The sequence below is a fragment of the Apus apus genome, chromosome 10 (assembly GCF_020740795.1).
Source record: "Apus apus isolate bApuApu2 chromosome 10, bApuApu2.pri.cur, whole genome shotgun sequence".
Classification (NCBI taxonomy): Eukaryota; Metazoa; Chordata; class Aves; order Apodiformes; family Apodidae; genus Apus; species Apus apus.
Window position 1 is genome coordinate 7,812,049 of NC_067291.1, and position 25,772 is coordinate 7,837,820.

The 25,772-nt window shown below is 37.9% G+C and overlaps 1 protein-coding gene across 4 annotated transcripts in view; it reads left to right on the forward strand.

Moving 5' to 3' along the window:
- The first annotated feature begins 2,599 nt into the window (after nt 1–2,599).
- The window catches only part of ZNF280D (zinc finger protein 280D), a 48,917-nt gene continuing 25,744 nt past the window's right edge, over nt 2,600–25,772 (forward strand). The window contains exons 1-7 of one of the 4 annotated variants that reach the window (XR_007890396.1): nt 2,600–2,757; nt 6,648–6,793; nt 10,594–10,659; nt 10,762–11,132; nt 16,602–16,719; nt 23,460–23,569; nt 25,253–25,479. Coding sequence is in view for 3 of the 4 variants with exons in the window: in XM_051628121.1 (XP_051484081.1) it covers nt 6,655–6,793; nt 10,594–10,659; nt 10,762–11,132; nt 16,602–16,719; nt 23,460–23,569; nt 25,253–25,479 (1,031 nt within the window). In the remaining variant the exon portion in view is untranslated. Of the gene's footprint in view, nt 2,758–6,647; nt 10,461–10,593; nt 10,660–10,761; nt 11,133–16,601; nt 16,720–23,459; nt 23,570–25,252; nt 25,480–25,772 lie in introns of those variants that run through there. The other 3 variants (XM_051628121.1, XM_051628122.1, XM_051628123.1) reach the window with 3 other exon arrangements.

Consider the following 25,772-nt stretch of genomic DNA (forward strand, 5'->3'; position numbering starts at 1 on the left):
ATACAAAACAATTCAACCAAGCTATTTGTGTTGCAAAAAACCTTGATGGAATCTTTGCCTTGTAGCTACATATGGATGGGATGGCTTTGGTTAAAAATCAAAAGCATCAACAAGTTTAAAAGTTTGGAGCCAAGGTGAAAAGTAATCCAGCATTTGCAGACATTGATGCATTGTTTAAAGACCTAACATCTCCCAAGTCATTTCCATGGCTGATGAGGAACATTAAAAGGGCACCTCCGCTGCTGATGCAGTCTATGAAGTTTCACATCTTAATATTAAGGAGACACAACTGACCTATATCATAGTACACCAAATTTTCAGTCTCTTCTTTATAAAGAGCTTTTTCAGATATCATTACACTTTCTACTTTTTTCTTTAGTTAGTCACCAATTATTTCCTGCAACACACAGTTTTAGGGCTTTCTTATTAAATATCTACTAAGCTTAGCCAAGATGCTTATCTATAAACTGAGGGAGCCTTGGAAAGCATTGGGGTTTATTTATTTGTTTATTTATTATGGGGGGGTATTTACTAGCCATCATTCATTTCGAATCACAGAATCATTAAATGGTTTTGTCTGGAAGGGACTTTAAAGATCATCTAGTTCCAACCCCCCTGCATGGGCAGGGGCACTTCCCACTAGGCTAGGACCCTCCAAGCTGCATCCAACCTGCCCTTGAACACGTCCAAGGATGAGGCACCTACAATTTCCCTGGGTAACCTGTTCCAATGTCTCATCACCCTCACAGTGCAGAATTTCTTCCTAAAGTCTAACCCAAATCTCCCCTCTTCCAGTTTTAATCCATTCCCCCTTGCCCTGTCATTAGATGCCCTTGTAAAAAGTCCCTCCCCAGCTTTCCTGGAGCCCCTTCAGGCACTGGAAGGTGCTCTAAGGTCTCCCTGGAGCCATTTCTGAGTGAACACTTATTTCTCACTTGGTAAATTTCTTTTGCTACTATGGCTTTGTAGGATGATGCAAACCCATGACACTGAATGAAGTCTGCCCAAGGACTGAGGCAGCAGCCTCAAAGAACAGGCAGTGTGCAAGAGTGCACCTTCAGAATGCTAAAAATTAGTAAATTATGTACAGAGCTGATCTTAATTCTGTTATTTCCCACTTTTTCTGTGCTTTACATTGTCATCTTAAAATTCTTTTTGTACTTACATTGTTTTAGAAGGAACATAAACACCTGCAATGATTTCTCAGTAGGTGAATGAGTAGTTGAAAATGTTTCAAATAACTGGACTTATACCTGCCCATCACTTCTGTCTCAAATACATTCCCTTATCTAGTTCCCATTCTTTTTCTCCACCTTCTGCCAATGATATTTCTTTATTTTTTTCTTCTATTTTGGCAGGATGGTATAGTTTAATATTTGTTTGATTACTAAACTGTAATAACCAAATTATTTAATGGCATAATCACTAAGCAGCAATTATTTAATTACTAATTCTGTTTTTTTCTTCTGTTCTGAGAGGTTCCAAAGTACTTTAGAGTTTAAGTTCACAAGAAGTACATTTCACTAATTCTCCTGAAAAATACCTATATTTGAGAGAGAATTTACACTATCAGTTGAGGATGCCTGAAGGCAGCTACAGCAAATGTCACCAACAGTAAGATGTGAGAAGTATGGGCTTTAGAAAGTTGAGCTACAGATTATATTAGGTTAAGTACTTTCCTATTATCTCCAAAATTCACCAGAAATATTTTCATATTTTACTAGAGGAAGAATCACACTTTTTGTTTAAGTATGGTAGAATGAGCAGCAAAACTGAGGGAAAAAATATCTAAACACGGGAGCATTCTTAGAAAGATGTTGGTCAAGCTGAGAGAGCAACAGAGACAAAAGGCATGAGAAAAATAACTTCTCAAGTCACCTTTTCAGCTAGATTTTCATATGCAAATTGCGTTGAGTGACAATGCAGTTCCTTGCAGCACTGTTTTCTCCAGTGACTGTGGCTTCACTGCCCACCTAAGGCCTTGTCCAGCAGTTTTGCAATGTCCTACTGAAAGTAATGGGAATGGCTTATTAAGCAAAGCTTTGGAAGAGTTTATTATATATTTGACTATGTTGTTTAACCACTAGGTAACTGCTATTAAAACCCACAACACAGGTGCCTGGTGCACCTCAAGCCTGAACAGCATTCAGTGTAGAATCTTACGCTCCCCTAGCTCCAGTAACACGCCGTGCATTATAGCCTCAGTTGTCCGTATTCAACGATCCCTTCGGGTAGAGCTTTCTCCAGCTGCCCTTTGCGTGTGCGGGGCAGGCTGCGCCGCAAGGGAAAGGCCTGCCTGCCTGTCACGGCCTACCAGCCAAGCGCGGGGCGCGCGGGGCCTGCACGCGCAACTGACAGCGGGGCGTGCGGGGCCTACTTACAGGGAGCGGCCGAGGTGACGGCAGCTGGCGGGTCCTCTCCCCGGCGCGGCGCGGGGCGGGGCGGTGCGGGGAGGTGCGGTGCGGTGCGGTGCGGGCCGCGGCGGCCGCGCAGGCCGCGGGGTGTGAGGCCCGGCACATGGCGCGAGGCCCCGCCCCGCGCCGGGGCTGACCCGCGCGCTCTACCCGTCAGGCAGCGCGCCGGGCGCCGCGCGGCCTCCCCCGCCTCCCCCCCTCCCCGCGGCTGAGGTGGGGCGCCGCGCTCCGGCGATGTGAGGCGGCTCCGCCGGCGCCGCTGCCTCCCATCCCCCCCCCCCCCGCCAGCCCGGGAGGAAGGGAGCGGGGCGGCCCGTCGCGGCCTCTCCGGACGCGCAGCACGGTAAGCCAGCCCGCTCCTTCACCTCGGCCCTCCCGGCCCGCTGGCCTCCCCGCGCGGAGGGAGCTGCCGCTCGGCCCCGGGCGGGCCGCGGGGGGATTGTCGCCCGCGAGACCGGCGCCATCTTAGGTCGGAGCGCGGCCTCGCATCCCCCTCGTGTCTGTGAAGCGGGGACCCCAGGCCGCGAGGGCTTCTTCGGGCCGGCCGCGGGGCCCCGCCGGGGAGCGGGGGATCTGCCCGCAGGGGCGTCCCTGGCAGGGCTCGCTCCGCCCTGCCTGTGTGGTCCGGTGGCCGCCGCGGCCAGGGCCCCGGGCCGTTGGCAGCGGATGCCGGGCTTGTCGCCGGGCCTCCTCCCCTTCCCGCTGTAGAACGCGGGCCTTGTCCAAAGGCGAACCTGCAGCCTCAGTGGAGTCCTGGCGGTCTCCCGGCGCCGGGGAGGCGGGACGCGGGGCCGTCAGGCTGTGCCGGGGGCGGCGGCGCCGGGGGCGCTGCGGGCAGAGCGGCAGCTGCTCGGCTGCCCGCGGGGACTTGGCTTCCTCCCGCGGCCTCGCACCCATCGCGGCTCGGGGGTGTGAACTTCTGACGGGCTTGAAAAGGCAACATTGCCCTTCCCTAGGCGGAGCTTACAGCATATCATAGCAGAGAGGGCAGTGTTGGCTGGTTTAGTTTGGTTTTGAGGGAAGATGATTTATACCGTGGCTTTTTAAAACTTAGAGATTCAGTTTCAGCTTGGTCATGGTTCCTTCACTGTTGACACCATTGCAGTACTCAATAAAAATACAGTTGCTCACAGTCTTGGTGGAGCAGTGGATTGCACACTCTTCTACAACTAATGTGATGCAAAGCTATGTGTGGGCATGGGAAGTCAACTGAAAAATCCAACATGGGTGCTCACCATATTATCTGTGCTGTAAATAGTGTGGCTTCCCTGTTGATTTGAACTGTAGCTATTAAACCGGAGGGAAAAAAAGTTTGAATAGTTTAGTGATAATGCTGCCATGGACAGATGTCAAACAAAGGTAGTCTTAGAACTTTCTGGTTACTGTAGGTGTCCTCTTTAAGCTTGCTACCAATTTCGTATTAGTTACCTTGTTTCAGTTATTTCAAGGTAGTTTTAGAATTCTTGAGTATTGGAAAGCTCACTTGACCCTAAGAGTGGAACAGGTGAATTGTATCTAAAGTAACAAATGGATTTTCAGTAAACCTAAGTCTTAATGCAGCTACATTTGCTTTGAGTTTCTATAGTATTAATTTCTGTACATCTTGAAGGTGCACTTCTATGGACCACTTTCTACAGCTGTTGCAGTTTTTACTGATGTTTGTGTCAGTTTTGTTTTTTCTATGTGAGTACTTTTAAATCTTAACAGTACTAAAAGCAGGTTATAAATACAAGTAGCTTTTAATAAAATTTGGTCTTACACATGCTTACCATGACAAATAAAGATGTCTGAACTGGTTCTTTTAAAACAGATCATAAGAAGCTTATTGTTCTTTTGTGCAATGAGTTCAAGGTTTTTTCTGTCATTTATCAGGTTTTTAGTTAATTACTTGTCTAGTAGCTATAATAATGTTCCGTGGAATCATGTTTTTGCAGATCGTTGATAAACTGTGACTGCTTAATGAACTTTCATGACTAATCTTAGTTTTTGCTGGGCACTTACCTTTTAAAGCAGTGTCTTGATATAGTCTAACGATAATTCTAACAAGTTTTAAATAACTTGTGAACAATTTTTACACTTTTTAGTCCAGACCAAGGTTTTTTTATTACATATTACATTTAATTGGAGTTTTGGACCTCATAGATGCATGGCCTACCTTTGAGGAGGTGTGTGCATAAATGTGTATATATGTTTATACATATTAAAAATTAGGAAAATAAAGTCTGTTGTTAATAGATCTACCTGTCTTAAACTGACATCTGCATCTCCACTGTGAAGTATTTGGGGAGAGTCGAGGCACAGATTCACTGTGGGTTTTTTGGCTTTGAGAGCAACCACTAACAGGATTTCTGGAGTGCATTTTCTGTGCTAATTTAATTTCTAGTTTAAGAAGCTGAGAACTTGGAAGGTAGTTGTACTGTAACAATGGAGGTAGAAGTTGCCTTTTGCATTACAGACCATTTGAGCAGTTCCTGCACACCTATAATCAAATCTCTTCCCCCTTTCTGAGACTTTGATTGCTGAAACCTCACGTTGGTTGTTTTTTTGACCTCTCAGTCGTGCCGGTAAAGCTGTTAGTGGGCCAGGATATTTTTAACCTGCACTGGTTCATGTCATAGTCCTGTGAAAAATAGTGCTAGCACAACTGAAGTAGCAGTGCAGAAGCAGGGTGGGAACTCACTTGGCTGGTGTTGTTGCCAGGAAAAAAGTCAGTGGAAGCTTGGCTTCAAATCATAGCATAAAGATGAAAAAAAAGATTAAAAGATCTGAAATAATATTGATGCTTGCCTTTTGAAAGCTGCCATATGTTTTGGGCCACCTTTTGAAAATATCTTAATATGTACATCCTTATTCATAAAATGAAACATCCATAAGAGATGCTACCAATTGGTGTAACCTTCTAAGTCCATGCCTATGTTACCAAATCACAAAACTCTGCTGCATTACAGTGTCAGTGAGGTTATCTTGTCTCTTGTTAGAATTCTGCTAACATATAGATTGCTTGTGCCTATTTTGTGTTTTTAATTTAAATTACATGTGCTTTCCTATTTATCATTTCCATGAGCAAAGTCTTTGAAAATAGTCTTTCATTTTGCCTTGAGGTCTAGTGAGCTTTGTCTGAGTGTTAGTAAAGAAAAGGTGTTCTAAAGAACATGCTTCCAAAGATGAGAATCTGGTTTGATCCTCTTTCTAGGACCTGGCACATGGCCCCTGTTTCTCTGTCAAGTGGAAGTTGGCTTCATACTCTTTCACTTTTCCCTCAGCAAGAATCTAGTTTAGTGTCTTATTCTCTGCTTTCCTGCTACCATGTTAATTCAGCACCCTAAGGTGGTGGAGTGTAGCTTTGCTATTGTATCCCCAAGATTTAGCATGGAACACTAGCAACCCCATTCTCATGCACTTTAACGCAAGGAGAGGCACCATTCTGTTTGCTCCTTAGTGCAAGAAGAAGTCTCCAAGCACAAGGAATTAAGTCTAATGAGATCTGTGCAAAATTTTTATTAGGTCCTAATTGATACTGGAAAAATATGCAATGCATTGTGGGTATGGCTTTGGATTTTTAGTGTTGTTGTGGGGGTTTTTGTTTGAGGGGGTTTTTTGGGGGGTCGTTTGTTTGTTTTTTGTTGTGTGGGTTTGGGGAATTTTGTTTTGGTTTTGTTGGGTTTTAAAGAAAATGTGAGTATATGGGAAGCCCTGGAAAAATACTACGAAATTGGTGGAGCTGTAGTAGATTACAGGTTTGGGTGGGGTTTTGTTTGGTTTGGAGTTTTTTAGATGCAAGGAGAATAAAGCTGTAACTAGTGTTTCAGTGACTCAGTTGTGCCAGGTGTATTACATACTTCATTGTAGGGTCTGCATGTGTTTTGTGGGTCACTTACCTGGAATAGGAATATTTTTTTAAAGATACCTTTCGCTGTTATTGCAGAAGCTTCCTTTGATAGTAGTGGATTATATAAAAGTAGTTTAAATCATGGGGATCATATCTTTGGTCTTTTTTCATCTTTAGTAGCAAAGGTGAGAATTCAAGTAATTATCAGGAAGATGATGTGCTGTCAGTCTTTGAAGATCATCTATATCAGATCAGGTTCAACCTGTATGGAACATGAGAAGGGGGAGGAAGACTTCCGTGGGATTATGGTCAAGTGCAGTAATCTCTACTGAACAGTGAAACTTTGTTTTTTTCATGACAGTACTGAATGTTTTGGTATGTATGTTTTGTTTTTTACTGTCTAGTCTCAAGATGGCAGAATTATTTATGGAATGTGAAGAAGAGGAGCTAGAACCATGGCAAAAGAGAGTGAAAGAAGTGGAGGAGGATGATGACGATGATGAGCCAATCTTTGTTGGGGAAATCTCAAGCTCGAAGCCGGCTAGTACATGTAAGAGAATATTTTCAGTAATTTAAAACAGATATTTCAAGGTATAAGACTTCAAACTTGCTTTGAAAACACATAATTGCTAACAGTAAGACTTAGGAAGTTCTGCATCATAAAGCTGTTCTCTAGTTTGCTGTCATACTGAAAATTGGCATTTTTAAGAAATTCTGTCCTAAAACCCAGGTTTTGGGGCAGCTCTGTCTAGCTGTAACCTTAAATATCTGAAATCAAAGCGAGGATATTTCAAGGTTTTAGCATTAACAGTATGGTTAAAAATTCAATATATACAATGCTGAAGCCATGCATGCTGTTGCTCTTAATATGGTTAATATTTAGTTAGATACTTAATAGTGTCTCCCTACTCAAGGAATGTGCATGAATGTAAGTCTTCATGTTACGGTCCCTGTTGTTTTTTCCACCTCACATTTCATTTGTTGGTGGGCAGACTGAATGGATGGGACATCATTCTGAGAAAACCAGGGTGACTGTCTTAAGTGTCTATAATAAAATCACAATCAGGAAAAGTGATTATTGTGGAAATAGTAGAAGTCTCTGTTAAATTTGACATTTTTATTATTCAATTAATTAATCCCCTGTAAAGTAGTTTTTTTCATCAAGTTCTGTAGTTTTCTCCTAATGCAGGCAGTGCAGGGAGTCAGGTTAGGTGGTTGGGGTGACAACAGATGTGTCAGGATTCCATGTTTGTCCTGTTCTTGGACTTTGTCAGGTAAGTAAAGGAGAACATTATTTTTGTTACTTAATTTTAGTAATTAGAGTATTTGATTTCTGTGTTTGACCATCTTGTAGTCAATTGTTAAGAGGCTTGACCTAAGGTCTAGCTATCAAATACACAAGACTTTTCTTGGTGAGGTTTACTGCTTTCAGTTTCTGCCTCATCTCTGCTATGCTGGTATCCAAGATTGCCATAGTTGTTTTCTGAAGGTGTATAATTTGCAGTGAAGCATTTCAAGACAAATAGTTAAACTAACCTCTCTGTCACACTGCTGCATGGACTTTGGAACTATTATTAGCTGTTCAGTCATTTTAGTTCACAGTATTTTCATCTTGCATCCAAACTTTGTTTTACTTTGTTACTTACTCAGGTGGTAAGTCTAATGCTTCTTACACTAGATTTAAACTGTGGAAAATTATTGTTTAAGTATTAGAGAAATACTGAAGCTGCTGTTAAAGTTCTCTCACCTGAAAATAGTTCTTCAGGTTTAATATTTTGAAATATTTAAAAAATATTCTCGATCTGCTTGAAAATTTGAAGAATATTTTTAAATTACTCTAAGAAGTTTTCTGTTGATACAGACTTCTAGAAGAACTGGAAAATACCCTCACTGTTTTCAGGGAAGTCCAGAGACCTCTGGATTGCAGTTGATCATTGGAAGTAGGTCATGGTATAGAACAACTGTGAAGCCACAAGGCGTATGTTGGATCCACAAATATGCCAAGTTATGTTGCAGTTGTCGTAGTCTCAAGATTTTTTGTAGCCATAAAGGATAGAAATAGTTCAGGTGAAAAGTTTAACTTTGCTTCAGCAACTTCAAGATCTTTGGTAACAGATGAGAGACATACAGTGTATGCATCTTCTGCTAGTGCTGTCCATACTCGGTCCTGACAAAAGTAAAATCACTTATGGTATAACTTTTTACTTTATCTCTCTTCCTTCCCTTTCCTCAACTTTTCTCTTTGTAATCTACTTCTCTATCAAAAACAGCTATGGAAGAATGACCTCAGTTCTTCTCAGGCTTGTAAGTAGTACTACCTGGCAGTAGTCAGGCTTCAGTTTGTTATTGGTGATAGGGAAAACAGTGAACTCAACTCTGCTTATCACTGTTGTATATTTTCTACCTGAGAAAATTCCTGTCTGATCAGATGAAAAAGTAGATGACAAATGAAGACTCATGTGTAGTTCCTAATTTTTTTGAAAGTTGTATTTTCTGCAATACATAGCAATGTCTTTTAACCTTTTCTTGACAATGCGATTACCAGTTTTTATACAGACTGGTGTGGAAAACTTGGAAGGAAATATTTGACAACCCAACTTTGACCTGCTGGCACAGTGTCATGTACAGTGGAAGTGCCTCTTCTGATGTACTGGAGGATTAGTTTGACTGGGATGAAAAGTAATTCACACTTTGTTCTCTTTACTGTTTCCTGCAACTGCTCATTTTCCCTACAGTTACTGCTCATTTTTTCTTTCTTCCTTATTCATAATAATACAAACTTGTAATTTGTTGCTACTTTACATGTTTTTGTGTGTGTTAGCTTTCTTATACTTCAATGCTGTTTTACCTGAACACGACAAAGAACACTTTGATGGAGAAGGGAAAAGGGCATATCAAGTCTGTAATGAATCAGTTATGTAAATCTAGTATATAATTTACAATCACCAATTTCCTGAAATGTTCTTTTTAAAAACAGTAAAATCTACCTTTGTATTTTAGAATGTGAATTGTGTGTGCATCAGACTGACTGAAGCTGAATGTTTTGTGAGACATAATTTGTAAGATAGCTTTTTTTTGTAGGTAGACTAAAGGTTTTCTTTCATTTCACTCTGGAATTCAAATGTGAGATTTAGATTTATTAACTAAAGTGTATACTCAGTTAAATCCTGAATTAAATTAATCCTTGCTCATAGTTCAGAGTTGTGTTGAAGTAAAAATAGTTATTACTATTACAGGATGAAGTTTTGTCATATCTTAAAAAAATGCAAACCTGTTTGGATCTGTTGGTCGCAGCTGCTTTTTTATTAGTATTATCTGAATGCAGGTGAAAACTGTAATCTTCTGAGCTCTACTGCTATTAGATTTCTTTATCAGCCTGAGCAGTGTTACACTAATAAGCCATTTCTGGTGGAAATAGCCTTAAAGGTGTTAAATAGAATGTGTAGATCTCTTGTTTAAGATCCTGATGTAATTTAATTCTGGTTAGAGAAGGTGGTTAAACCATGTTGGTTGGCTATTGGAGCATCAATCTAATTTAATACACATTATTTTCACATCGGAGCAAGAAACTTGATAGCAACACTAAGGAAATTGAGAATCTGGTAGTATAAAAAATACTTTTATTTGAATATATGTGTAACATTCTGGGATGATCAGAAACCTCAGACTAAGACTTAAAAAGTCAGGGAATATTGGTGGCATTAATTAGGGAGTAAACATTGAATCAAAGACATTCCATGTGGTTCTGATGAGCTAGAACTCTGTTTTTTAACTACCATGTAGAATATGTAAGAAAATCAGTCCTCATGTAATGCAATTCCAGCATGACTCTTTTGATTACTGGTCTATTTTTTTTTCTTTTGTATTGGAAAATGGAGATCATGAAGTTAAAAAAAAATAAATAAATTAGTGTTGTGTTTTCCTGTAGCACAGCAGCAAATTGTGTAGTTACTGGTTTAAAGAAAATTAATCTTTACTGTAGAGCAGTTGTGGTATTTGGGGAATTTATCATATAGATGAGAAACAGAAGTGAATGAATGCATTATAATCAGCCAAGCTAAATATGCATGAAATGTCATTTTTTTGTTGTTTGCACTCTTACTTGTGTGTTAATCTGTCTCCAAGAAAATAAAAATTGAGATTCTTAGGTGAACTAGCTTAACCTAAGAGAAGAGGAGTAGAAGATAATTTGTACAAATTGCACTTTGTTTTGCCAGGTATTTATTTTAGAAATATTCTAATTCATAAGTCAAATCCTAATTGGCTTAATTAGTGGATATGAATGCTATTTTTAATTTGAAAAGCAATTAAGCTATTAACTGCAATTAAGATAAATGTAACTTTTGACAGATATATTGAACAGAGTCAACCTCAGCTCATCACGAAGGGGGATACAGAATGGTGCACCCAGTAGAGGTACTTTATTGTCCTAATATGGTAATTAAAAAAATGCACAACACTTACGAAACATCTGACTGCAAAATTGCATAAAGATAACTTTGGAATCCTTTGCAACAGGTACAGTTACTACATTCGAGCCTGACAGTCACCATTATGCGACACCTGCCTCCAGCCCCAGTGCCATGCCCGTTTCATCAGTCTTTCAGTCTGTATCCAGACCTACAACTAGCTCTGTAGCAGTTCAGCTATTGTCTATACCAGTGAATGTTTCAGAAACTTCACAAATGCTGCAGAGACCAGTTGCTGGATGTTTATCAACACAGCAGATGCCTGGGTCAAGTTCTGGAATACCACAGCCTGTTACCAGACCTGTAACCCTTCCAGTGACGACACAGCCAGTATCAAGAGCTATCACGGTTCCTGTAGTGGATCAACCTGTATCCAGGGCAGTGACTACTGTAACTGCACAGCCTGGGTTACTCAATCAGGTAAATTTTTATTCCCTTAAGCTGTGAAATACTTAGGTGCAATTACTTCTGCATAAATGAATGAGGAACACACAGATTCCATCTAGTCCTTTGAATAGATTATAGACTAGCATGATTCTGTAAAGATTCTAGAACCATAACCTTGTGTTGGTGAATTAAAATACATATTAAAAAATACTGACTTGCAAGACTCAGATGTTAGCTTTAGTAACAATGATATTGGGATAGCTGAAAATACTAGACACAAGGGAAATCAGTACAGTTTTAAGATATTTTGCTTATGTTGTGTGGAGAAATTATGGAAATTATAATTCTCCAACTTTTGTAGATTTCTCTGCTCAGAAATGGATCGTCTGTATCGATAAATTAATTACACTTTGGTGTTTACAGTAACTTTGTGATTTTCCCACCTGATTTTTATAGTGCCACTCTTGGGATTTTCACTTCTTAAGAGAATGCTATAGTGTTATGTCCTATGGGGTTTCTGCTTTTTGGTTCACATGACAGTTGTAATTAAACAGTGTTATGTTAAGGAGGGCTTAAGCAACCAAAAGTTGCAGAGTCAGTAGAGGAAACAATTCAGCAACCTGCTGGCTTTGTCCAAGAGAATGATGCACATGGACCATGTATCATATACCTTCCTGGACTGCCATACAACCTCAGAATGAAAACTTCAGGGAGAAAAGTCAGATGCTGGTTTTGCTGCCTTAGGCATTGGACGTTTATGAAAGAGAGAATAAATGTTAAATTTCTGTATTTGTATGAGGCAAACTATGGTGGAATACCTTTACTGAAACTAATTTAAGCTGAAACTGTTTAGACAATGATATATTGTATTAGCTACTACTGTCAAGTTAAAATTAAGCCTGACAGTAGGCACTGTCTCCACCACCAGTGCAAATATGCACACCTGCAGTTGTCTTAGCTGTCAGTTTTATGGTATAAATAAAAATTATGCAGCCTAATGTATTCTGCTTTTGCTGAACAGGAGAATCAGTCTGAATGAACATAGTTAATAAGGCCATTAAAACTTGAGAATTCATTGGTGTTCTGAAGACTTGTGGCTAAGCCATTGCTGATGGTGGTTTGTATTCTAAGAAGAGCAATGCAATAGAGTAATCCCCTATCAACTAGGTAGCTAAATCTCAGGCAGATTCATTAGGAAAGAACTTGCAGTTTCCAATCTTGAGTCTTCAGCAGCTGATTGATAGTTTGCAGAGAGAAACTGAACGTGTCTAGTGACATGATTTAGCTAAATCAGTCTGTCACTGTATCGAAGAAGGCCTAAAAATTATATGATCAGAAGTCCAGGTATCAGTAGGATATGTAGATTGCCTCTTTGTAAAGCAGCACATTAATAAGAATTATCTGGCACTTCATGTGATGTGTACACATATTTGAAGTCTGAACTTTATTTTTATAAATATTTATGTATAACATAGTGTGCTTTAATAAATTCTTCAGAGGAGTGCTGGGATGTCTTGCAGAATCACTACTGCAAAAGGAAGCACCGTCTTCCCTTGCACGTACCTACTCATGTTTTGGTTCTATAAAGCTGCTAGTGACCTTTACATTGTTGTTTTAGAAAACCTTAGAGTAAAGAAACCTAGGAGAGCTGAACTTTTCTGAAAGCTGTATGTAAGGCAGACATAATTCATAAGAAAGTGATTTCCTTAAAAGACAGTATGCATACAGCACTTCCTTTTGTGAGAGTTCTTTCTCATGCATCGAGTTTCCTTTCAACAGGAACATCACAGATGAGACTTAAGTTTTATAGTGTGACTTTGCCAAAAAGTGCAGGTTGTTCTTCCATGGCAGAGTAAAGAAGCACCTATTTAAAGAAGTTGCAGCCTGAAATATTATTTTCAAGGTAGATGATATGGAAAAGGATCTCTAACCATGTATTGTTAGTTAGTTCTGCCTATTCCAAGTTAGACTGATGTGCATTAGAAAGCAATGCATCCATTTCTGGGATATCCAGTGTATATACGTTGTGGGGTCTCTTAAAGCTTCCACTGTTGAAATTATCATATGTTACATGGCTTCTTTACAGTATTGACATTTTAGCCATGGCTTTCATGACCTCTTAATTTTTCTAAGTTATTCTACATGTAACATTTTATTTTTTAGATGTTAAGTGTACCTTTAGGATGATTTTTCTGTTTTTTTTTTTCCATCCTCGGCACATGCTGAAAGTGCATATTTATTCTCTTCAGCTTTAACTTTCTAAATTCAGAGTTATTTCCAATTTCAGCCTTATCCAGAATAATTTGTTTTCTTGATTTTTTTTTTTTTTTTTAATTGTTTCTGCCACTTGACTATGTTATAATTTTTAATGGGGAAGGAGGCTTGGTTGTTGTTGGTTTTTTTAGGGAGGTACAATAGTTCACCTTCTTGGGCAAAGATTAGTGATTTTTTGGTATCAATCCTGCCACATTATGTCATTTGTTCTTAGGGTCAGATGGTATACTGCCTATATCTTGATTTGTGTCCTTGGTTTGAATTAATTTGAGAGTGTCTTAGGTGTTTTGAAAGTTTTTTTCCCCCTTTATCTAGTTTGTATTTCACTTGGGGCCACTGTTTTAAATTTATTATTTTCTGCCTTGAGCTTTCTGTGACATTTTGATTCACAAATTTTTTGTTTCTTACCACTTCATTCTTCCTAAATGGCAAGGGCTTCAAAGAAGTTTTTTTCTGGGAAATGCTTGACATATGGATTTTCAGCTTCCAGATGCTGAAACTTACCTTTGAATTTAAAATACTGTGATGTAAAGGGGACTGTAAGGTATGACTAGACACTGTGTTGGGAACTCTATTTAGGTGAACATCCCTCAGGTTGCCTTAGCTCTTAATATGGTGCAATATATTTTAATATCAGGATGTCAATTTTTTTTCTGTGGGAACTGATTGCTTTTGATCACTAACTGGGTTGAAACACGTTTCCTCAGTTTCATAAGATGTAGGTCTATATTTTATCAATATTTTAGTATTCCAGTTTTGTCATTGAAATACCCCTTTCCAATCACAGGGTTCAAACTCACTGACTTACTGTAAATGTTTAGATTTCGTTCTCTTATTAATGCACTATGTTAATGAGGTTCCAGAAATTCTGAGTTGGATTTGGCTTCAGTCATACAGCATTTAAAATTCAGTCAGAGCTACTGCTGTTGTATAGAATAGCACAAGGCATCCTCTTTAAGAAAAAATGGTTCTTAGTGAAGAATTCAGGGTTCAGAATGATCTCCAATAAACCTCAGCCAATTCTGTCCATATTGTTCCCCTACTTAATAGGCATTTTATTCAGTCTGAGTGTAATTAAACTTCTAGTTGTTTCTAGTTAATTTTGGCAGAGGTCTGATACCACTTCCGCTGTGTGGACTTGGTTACCAATTGCCATGTTTGTTTCCACAGTTAGGAAGTGTAGGATGCACAGTATTTTCGATTATCCTCTTAGAAAACTAAGAGTGGTGGTGGATTATTTTTCTTCACGTGGGCAGGTTCCCTGCTCATGGCAGGGGGGTTGGAACTTGATGATCTTTGAGGTCTCTTCCAACCTTAATGATTCTATAATTCTATTGTATGGCTAATGTTTCAAATGTAGGTGTTGTGTATAGTTCTCCATTCTAAGAGCCTACCACAGGCTTACCACCTGAGCATTAGATGTTCTTGAACTGGAGTTTGCAGGTGGAGTTGATTTCCTGGCTAGTCTGATACCACTGTGACTACAGTAGCCTGCACTGTTGTGACTGCTGCTGGTGTGCTGTTACTTGTAACAAATACAGCAGAGAAATTTTGTAACGTTTCCACAGCTACTCTTGAATATATGTTTCAGTTGGTTAGATTGGATTAGGTCAGTCACCTGCAGAAAGAATGGTTCTTCATTATCATTAAGTCCTGAAGGGTCTATATTTAAAAGTTAGTTGTACACAAAAACACAGGGTAGGGAGAAGCTTCTTTTAGTTAAAATATTTTCTGGTACTTAGGAGCCCTAAGCTAGATTATTATACCTGTATGCGTACTTGTGCACTTGTTTAGACTTTTTTCCATAAAGTTTAGTCAACATGGTGGTAGTTAAAAATGTGTTAACTTCCACAGGAATATCTTCAAATAAATATTATAGTTGTGAATGAGAAGCATTTTGTGAGGTTGATCTTTATAGGAAAAAGTGTTTTGACCTTTGTCTCATGGATACACAGGTGATTTTTTTCTTATTTTTATGAAAATGGAGCCACTCTTTCCAACTTTTTGTTTCACAGCACAGCTTGGTGAAGTGTAACGAGTTGAATTATTTCAAAGTAGAAGGATAAAGTGCCAGTATTTTCCTGTTTATGCCTTAATGCTGAAATGAAGCCTAACTGTATTCTAAGGTTTTTCTTAAGTCCTTATTGCTGTTGCTGAAAATATTTCCTTTTCCATATTGTTTGTGTTAGGAGGAATGACCTATTAAAATGTGAGCAGTATTGATGAATCTTGGAAAGCATGAGTCTTCTACCTCATCCCTTGAATATCTGTAAAGATAACTAAATTTCATATTTCTTTTTCCTCCACATGTTACCTATTGAGTGGTCAGTGGAGGTGTTCAGTTTTAACAGTGTTCAGTGTTGGAGCCAAGAAATGCATGTGGGCTATTTCATTTTTTAGGTTATATGTAGTACTAAAAGGCAAAACATTTAAACTGAAGAGTATAAGGATACCTATTCTTGGAAGTGCTCAAAGCTTATTGTAAGAAGGTGCTGAGGAACATGAAACAACTTTTAGAGTATCTTGTGCTTTGAAAAATGAGTTTGATTGTATTATTTCCAGAAGTTCTGTGAACTACTCTGCATAAAAGAAAAAAACCCTTAGTGATATCATGAATGGATGTCATTACCAGTCAACATGCTATAGATACACTTTTATTAAAGCCTGACTACTTAGTAGAAATTAAATTATTTAATATCTTATTGTTTTGAGAAGTTTCTGCTTAGTGCAAGTTTGTGCTACTTTTGAGTTCTGTTTTCTCATCTTATTTCATTATTCTCATTAAAATGTAGTTAGCTGTTGCAGATGAGTAACAGGCAAATTCCTGAGTTTGTGTTGAAGGAGGAAAGCATGATTTTTTTTAAAAAACAGTATAATTTGAAACATCATCAGACTTTTGAACGAAAGCAATTACAAATAGCAATTCAATTAGGTTTTGCAGTATTTTTGCAATATTTCATAAAATGAACTTTCCAAGGTCTTCCAAGTTGTTTTTACTGTTCTGATACACAGCTATGAATAAACTAACAACCAATGATAAAGAATTGCAAACTTATTAAAATGTCAAACTAAACTATTTTAGGGAGATTGTAATTAACTTGATTTACAGCTGAGTACTTATGAGTACTTTTAAGCAATCACATGTTTTTAAAATAAACCCTTTGAAGCCTGCAAGTAAAAAGATGTTAAACCTCAAATTTCTTTTCCCTCTTGAAAATATCTTATTAGGATTATATTATGGATTCTCCACCAGCTGCACCAGATAATACATCTGGTATACTGTTTGGTGTGAGACAGAACTCGGGAGTTCCACAGTACCAGACTGGGCCAGCAGTGAATGTAACAGGTGGGTATAACTGTAGTAGTTGATAAGAGAAACAAAAAGCCTAATGTCATTTAACTGTAGCGCAGATCTTCGGGTTATAGCTTAAAATAGGATTTCTAGAATATAGTATAGCTACTTTTTTTTCCCCCCTGTACATAACACTGTATAATGTTTAATGAAATAAACTTTGGAGCCTTGTGTTGCCAGACTTTGCTTTTCTGTGCATTAGACTGACTGTGATATCAGCTGGTGTCTTCTTTTACTGCTCATTTAGATGGAAAAAGGTATTGCCAGATCCACTGTAATTTTTACCAATAAAATCTTATTTTCAGTATATCCAGTATTCTTTGACTAGCATGAATAGGAATGACTTAGCAAGAGAGACACTGTGAAGAGTACCAGAAGAACTTCCTGAGTCTGCTGAGTGGAGTCTCTGTGGTGATGATCTTGGTTACCTGACTGCTGTATGTAAGAGCTGGAGTAGGTGGGATTGAAAGTATCTTGTCTGAAAAAGAGGGGCAGGGAAAGAGTATGTAGTTTGTCAAAGAAATTTTTTTATTCTTATTAGCTAAATTGTGTTTCAGCAGAAATTAACCTACTGAAAAACAAAAAAACCCACTTTTTTTGTCACAGCAGATCAAGTAGATTGGAAGCATACAGTTCATTCACAAACAAGCTGTATCTTGGGATTTCTCTTGTGTTTTGTGAAGGATTGTACTTTTGTAATAACTGATCAGAATCCTGTCATTCAGTCCTTGTCATAATTTACAGGTGACAGTCACTTCTGATTCTTCAATGAGGTAACAGGTTATGTACAATGAATGGCCTAGCTGGTCATAGTAACCAGTTATGTAAAGCAGAATGATTGCTAATTTATTCTGCTTTGTGATGCTTTTGCATCTGTAGTTTAGGCTTTTATTCCACGTACTTTTCAATGAAGGGTTGATACTTGCATTTGTCCAATTATTCTGTGATGTCATTTTTAGTCTTACTGGGTTAGATAGCTTTTTGTAAAGTAAGAAGAGGCTTTATTTATTGCAAATGTATTCAGTATTCTAGCCCTTGTTCTCCAAAGAACAGATATTAATGTTTAATTGTTCGTGGGTTTGTTACTTGATTTTTCTAATCTAGGAGACCTTCTTGCATATTTAAATATTACTTGTGTTAGTCTCTTACTGAGAAAAATTAAATACTTAAAAGCATCAAAGATTGTAATTCAGAGTGTCTTATACCATACTTGGTCTATGTTTATTTCTGTAAGATGGCAATAGTATTTAGAAATGAAAGGGTTATAATTTTGGGATGAAACACAAATCTTTGACACAAAAGGCAGATTTAAGATGCATTTCGTGGTTTGGCTTGCATGGGGAGTGGCAATGTGCTTATATTCATGTTGTTTGTATGTGGCAATACCTACTTGCTGGTGTGCTGTGCTTCTTCCAGTTCATCTGCAGCACCGTGGGCACAAGGCAGTCTGTAATATGATATTTAAAAGCAGAATCTTTTTGGAAACTGGCTTGTGATACTCTGCAGGACAATTTAACTTCTGTACAGGGATCATTAAATAATTTTTTTTAGCTCAGTATAGCATAACTGTTTATTTCTGAGGTCTAAGCAGGGAAGTTACAAGCTACTGATGGACACTGATCAACCATTTTATGCATGCTAAAAATTTAGTCTGCTAAATAGGTGGTGGTAGTAAGTTAAATAGCAGTGGTAACTCTTATCTGCAGGTTGGATAGACTCTGGGAATGTCTGTAAAATTCTCCCACAAAGTTTACCTACTCAGAGGAACCAAAAAATGCCATAACCAATAGAAAAACTGTTCTGTGGTATTTAAGAGTTGACTGGCCTGTTTTCATGTGTTTATAGCGCTAGATTAATGGGAGGTGTTGGTGAGGGACAATGCACTGGAGGCCTGAAACAATTTGGCTATTATTATGTCCCTGTTCTGTTCGTTTGATATGATTGTTACCACAAAATATTTGATGCTTTTATTCCAGGTTACCATTTCTGATGTCTTTTGCCATCATTCATAAAATCAGGCCTAGGCAGCAGAGATGCAAGTAAGTGTAGCCAACTGTTTCATAATAGCTACAAAATAGTTACAAAAGTATTCACTAATAGCCTGATATGAAGGTCATAGACTCCTGAGCAGCCTGAAAACCAAACAAAAATGGTTTGGCGGCTCCTTTGCTCACTTGTGTACCTGGAGTCCCTGACAGTTTCAGCTGCATGGTCTGCTGGATAGAGGATTGGACAAATTAGTTTGGAACATGGATGGTTCAAGGAATTCTTGTGTCTACACACTGAGAGAGGAACTTCGGTTAAAAGAGGGATCAATCTCACTTATGCCAGCTAGGTATTAAATAATACTTGGAATTGGTTTGATTTTTTTTTTTTTTTTCCAAAATAGACCTAGTTTTTTTTAAATGAGCAAATGACAGAATTCAAATGCAAACCTATATATATTCTCCTAGTATTATTGTAGTTATTCTGAAAGAGAATTTATTCAGTCAGAGTTATACAAACTGATTTAAGAATGGTCACCTTTATAAATATATAGAAGTTATCCATTTTTTTTGTTACAGATGTGTCAGGCTTTTTTAAATTGAAATTGTTACCAATTTTGTGAACATGTAAAAATAGTCCTTTTTTTTTTTTCCGAGTCAGGTTTTCTACAGTAAAATAAAATACTATACTGAAGATTCTTGTAAAATCAGTTAGACCTTCTGTCTTTTCCTAGGCTCTCATTACACAACTACACATAATTAATTGTACAGCAGCAGTTCCTGCTGTAGGTTGATGTGTTCCTGTGTGACCTACTCTAGGGGATCCTGCTCTGGCAGGGCGTTGGACTAGATGATCTTTTGAGATCCCTTCCAACCCCTATGATTCTATGATTGTGATACAAAGGAGGAAATTAGAATGACAAGATAAGTACATAACAAGTCAATTTGGTTTTCCTGTATATGAGGCATAGTGTGTTAAATTCTCCAAGGTGCTTAAATATTAGTATTCCCTGCTGGGATTCTTTGCCTCTTGTCTGGATGGTCTCACCATTCAATCCACTATTTGCTAGGTGTAGATAGTTACCACTGAGTAAACACAACTTGGAGGTGGGAGGGGCTTGTTTTGTTTGTTCTCACAAGAAGTTTAAATAATTTTATGTGGCACAGGTTTACTCTGCTTGGTGAGAAGACTTCAAAAGTTATTAATTTGGTTTCCTATTACACCCAAAGAAATCACTGGAGCAGCTAGACCACTGAGAGGGGTATATACAAGAATGTCCTTAGTTCAGGTAATTGTGTCTGAAACTGAAGTCTGGTCTTTATCATAGTTTATTATAGTCTTAAGGCCTTTTGCAGTCTGTGATTGTGAGAGATTTACAAGGCCTGTGCTGGCACTTCAGACTTGGTATGTAGCTGTGCTCTTTCAGGTCTACTCGAAGACCGATCTCTGGATTGAGATCATATCATCAAGAGTAGTCTTACAGTGATAGAGACATGGGTTTCAGGACAAGATGGAGCCAGGTATGGGCATGTTAATCAGGCCCCAAGCCTCTGAATTTCCAGCTTACTTTTTAGTACTTTAACAATAAGTAAAACAGCTTTTCTTTCAGAAGAGAGCAAGTAGTTGTGCTGTGGTTGGTCATTAGAAGTCTCAAATGTTTTACAGAGTTGAATAACAAACTAAACCAGTATTAACAGAGGACAAGAAAAAAGAAGGTTTTTCATCAGAAGAGCAGAGGTTGTTCTGAATAATGCACATTGCAAAAACCAGCTGTTTAGTTTAACTTTATCACTGTGAACTCATCCTGACTCAGATTAGTGTGGGTCAAGACGTGAAAAATAGGCCAAATAAATTCAGTTGGTCATAATGTGATTTACTTGGTTTTGGGGATGAATCTGTATCTCTTTGCATTTAACTTTTTCCACTGGCCTTAGAATAGTCAGTCTGAGTTGGATATTGGTTTTTTAGCTTCTGTAGGACTTACTACATTAGGGAAATACTAACTGCTTTAGGTAGGTTTGTCCATCCTTTAAAGTATAGTCATCAGTAATGTGTTCACAGTATACTGTGGGGAAAAAGACTGAAGTTAATTAATGTAGGTCTGGATGAGAGTAGTTTTGTATCTAAGCACCCTGCTACTTCTGAAGGTAGAAGTGTAACTAAAAAAAGCCAAGACTAATGAGGTTGGTGCTGGAAGCAATTCAGCTGTTTCACCTACAGTTAACTCTCCAACACTTAACACCATCACAAAATTTATCTTCAAAAGGTGGGGTAGATCAAATGGTCTAGCTGTCAATCCTTGCATTTGGAAAGAGCTAGTGCTCTTGTAATGTTTAAGTTGATTGAGATTATTAAAGTTATTAAGCCAGTGCAATCAACTAACTCTGTTCTTGGGCTGTAAAATGTAAAAAACGTTTCTATGCAAGGATTTATATACCTTTATAAATTAATAGACCCTGTTCAAATCTTAGATCCTTTTTTTTTTTTTTAGCTATGTTTGAATTTTGTAAAGCAACAATTAATTGTTTAATGGCTGTGAAGACAGATAATCAAAATAAATGTCCCTGACCTCATACTCTTAGTTCAGATGTTCTATGTCAAAGAAGGGAGTTGAAATCTTAAAAAGCCAACCAACCAGAAAATCAAGGTTGAAAGAATTCTGGGACTGCTAAATTTATATACTAATTTTGATTAGATAAAAGGAAGAAAAAAATAATTGTAGGAATGTCAGGCTAGGCAGCAAGGACTAAGACTGTGGGATCTCTGTCCTTGGGACTTATGTTGATTGGACGTGGCTCTGAGCATCCTAATGAGGTTGGGCTTGCTTTGAGTGGGAGGCTGGACAGAAACACCTCCACAAGTTCAACCTAAATTATTTTGTGGTTCTGTACTTAAACTAGCTATTACAAAGTGTGTCTTGCCATTCTCCCCTTTCTTTCACAGCAGTGTTTTTGATACAGTTTAAAATAGTGGGAAGGGAGGAGGGAGATTCTATTTTCAAAGAGAGGATGTCCTTTGCAAGACCTTTTCCTCCCTAAAAGAAGAGGGGTAGTTAAGCTGTTTTGGCATATTAATAATTAGATTCACTTTCCTCCTGAGCCAAAAGGTACTTTGCAACTGATAGTAATAGATGAGGATTTATTCTTTACTTTGAGGTATTTCCAAAGAAATAGTCTCTCCTATAATGTTAAAATGAGGAGCTACCTACTGTGTGATTCTGTTGTTTAGAGTAATTTAATAACGGGGTTTTTGCATGTCTTGTTTTCAGTTGGTTTGCTATCAGACTCTTCCCCAGCATTCAGAAGGAAATGGCTATAACATGGAATAATTTTGTGGCAAAAAATTATCCTCAACCCTCTGTTGGGTGAAACAGATACTGTGCTGCAGTGTACGGTACACTGGAGGTTCTTAATAAATGCAGTAACAAAGGAGTAGATCATGTTCATTGAGAACATTATTTTAATGAGTTTGTCTCCAAGCTGTCCTATGCTAGCATAGCAATTTCTAATCTGTCACAGAATCCAGCACTGAAGCACCACAGAAAACGAGATGTTGCTGCACAACCTGTTTTCCTCCAACTCTGCTTGCACTGAGTTGTGATGTATCAAAATGTTTCACAAACTGTAATAGTGAAGACTTGCAGCACTGTCTTGTACATCTCTTGCATGACCATCCACTCGTGTAGGACTTTCTGCTTAATTACAGTTCTTAGCAATACTGTTATCTTCAAGGAGAAATACTGTTTGAGCCTGGACTTGTTTGAGTTCCTGGACTCTGCTAGACTATTGTTTTGAAAAACTGTGTAACACTGTTGCATGATCATCTCTTAAATCATATACTTCCTCATTCCCTTTTTATAAGGTGGATGTATATTTGTGTGTTTGTTTTTGTTACATTTTTTCATAGCCATGGCAGAGTACAGCTGACTCTACAGTTAAGATGTAACTTAAAATTCCTCTCGTGTGTTTAACTGTTCTTCTGAACTACTTAGCATGGAGTCTTCCGGATCTGTGAATGACTTGAGAATGAAACTTTGGAAAAGTAGCTCTGGCTCTCATGGGTTTTGACACTTGGAGAAAGCTGGAAGCCTATGGGTTTATTCATTTCAGTTTAAGCTAATGCAAAGCATTTTTTTGTTTGCTCGAAAGGTATTAACTATTTTATGTTGATAAGAGAAGTACTATTTCTTTTCATTATGCGAAGTAATTATTTAGAGGATTTATTCTCTAGGTTCTCCAAAGACACCTTTGCTCAACAGAAATGATGAATCTGAATAAGCCTAAGTTCCAACAAGTGTCCAGAGAGAAATATTCTCATCATTGAGAACCAGATGTTGAAATTTTCTAAAACCAGTTATCTGAACCCTATTGTGATAATGATCAGGTCATGGCATAAAACAATGTTAATTTGAAAATTAAAGTTCTTAAAACCATTTAAAAAATCCATCTGATCCAGGGGTGGTGGGGCACAGAATTAATGCTTTGTCTCTGTTATCCTGCCTTCAACCCCCTTCTGTTTTTTCATTATTTATTTCTCAAACTTTGTAGAAGTTGGTTATAGGTCTGTATCAAATGGAACAAACTCAAGCTTGGTTTGGAAAAAAGGGTAGTTAAAAGACAGTTGTAAAATCTTATGGTTACTACAGCGACATCAATCCTAATAGTTTTCATTTGAAGTAGCAAATTTTGCTAAAATAATAATAGTGTTCTGCTTGAATCCTGAATCTTAACATATTTTAAATTTTACAGATACAAATGTTGCATCAAACACCATTAAAAATGGAGGACCTTATCCACGAGCTTGTCCAAAGTGCAATATTCATTTCAATCTGATGGATCCTCTAAAAAATCATATGAAGGTAAAATATTTTTGGGTTGGTAAACATTACAACAAACTTATGTGGGCTGCTGTTTGGTTGTGAAAGGGTGCTGTGTTTTGGTATGAAGATAGGCTGGCTTCTGGCTGTGATCAACTGAAGCCCAAATGCTCAATGTCTTTCAGTTACAGAAGGGAAGAATGCAGTAGGGAGCTCTAAATTTTGCCACTTTTTGCCTTATTTTTCAAATTAACTGAAGCATGTTTGCTGTCTTGGTATGATTTCTCTTTGCCACAGCTGTGACTTCTTTAACCATCAGCCAGATTTAGGTGAATTTGATTAATGCTTATGATAATAGCAGTCAGTTGACCCACATCTGTGTTTGTTACTAAGACATCGGTTTTTATCTGGATGTATCACTTGGTAGCTAAAAACGTTTTTAAGCTGAGGGGAAAAACTTAATGTGTAGTTCATCCTCAAACACTGAGAAACAAAGCTCTCAGAAACTAAATAATCACTTAGCATGCTTATAAGACTACTTGCTGTTTTTTCTGGAACCATGTTTCCAGGAAAAGATTATTATTTGGTGAAGATTCATGCAATTCTCAGGCATGTGAATTCCATTTCAGGGGACAGAGACATGGCTTTGCACTCTGTATACAATATAAATAACCCATGCAAAAATTAGTATGGATTACTGTAATAGAAATCTGTGAGGCTGTGAGTTTGTGTTAACACAGATCATTCTAATTTACTGGGTGTAAGATACTGTAAATAGTAGCTGCTGTCCCCTTCAGCTTCCAAATACAATTAAGAAATATACATAATGGTGGAAAAAAATCAAGGGTTTTATCTTTCTGTAATAATTATTTGCAGAGAATAGCTTTTGCACTGAGTATGAACCAAATGGAAAGAATAATTGAAGAAGTGGGTTTACTTAGTATTATTTAATTAAATTTTTAGTTAAGCTGTATACCAAGTTACACTTCAACAGTAGGGAATTGACTCCTTACTTCTAGACTTACAGAAAATAGTCCTGCACATTATTCAGCAGCAGAAAGATCTGTCCTCTGAAGCATTTTGATTTTGTTCGCTGTTGGAAACTTCATAGCATCTTCTGTATGAAGTACTTAATACTTTTTAAGCTTAAGTTTCACAGTGTAGCTATGGAGTTAAACATTCATTATGTACACTGTGACTTAAGGAAGCTCGAACAGTGTATGTGTTGTGTACCTTAAAATTTTTTAATTTTTCAGTAATGCTGGAAATAACTTTTGCAAGTTTCAACATATGTCCTCTCAAAAGAAAAACTTTCCAAGTATTTCTCAGTAAACTCATAACTGTCAGCAAAATACTTGCATAAAAGCTGCTTTTCTCTTTCTCCTTACTAAATGTAAATTAAGTAGACATTTTTCTAATGAGTCAGGCCACACAGGTATTCTGATTTCCAGCTTAAATTTATTACATGAACCTATAAGAATAATCAATTTTCAGTTTTTATAATACATAATGTTTTACTACCTAAACACTACTTAGAGATCAGTTCCTCTTCAAGATCTATATGTGAATATGGATCAAATTGATGTGTCAGAGATACAACATTTGTGTCTAGCTCTACATAGTGAGTGGCATTAATTTTTAAAGTGCTGCTGTTGTCGATGCAGTTTCTTTAGAGACTAACACCCTTGTCTCTGTCTGTCTTTTCTCCTCCCTCTTTCCATCCAGTATTGTTGTCCAGATATGGTAAATAATCTTTTCCCAGCAGTGGCCAAAACAGAATGTTCAAGCGCAAGCAAGATTGCTGAATCTGAGAAAGGAAAATTGATTATGTTAGTTAACGACTTTTATTATGGGAAGCATGAAGGTGACACCCAGCAGGTACAACAGGAGCAGAAGACTCATACAACATTTAAGTGCTTCAGTTGTCTGAAAGTTCTTAAAAATAACATAAGGTATTTGAATTCACTTCCTTAATTGTTTGGTAATCACAGCCCGTAAGACTTAGTCTCATGCATTAAACATTTGTCTCTCTGGAATAGAACTTTTTTTCCTATTGAAAACTGATAATATTGGGTGACTGAGCAGAAATTGAATTAATTTTTACTATGTGTGTATGGCCATTACTTAGACATTTTACAGATTAGAGTACAGGTTTTGATGGTGTCTAACACAAATAGTACAGTTTTAATGATAGCTGTTCTAGGACTTCAGGGTTAGAAAGGGCAACACAAAGTATTATACAAAT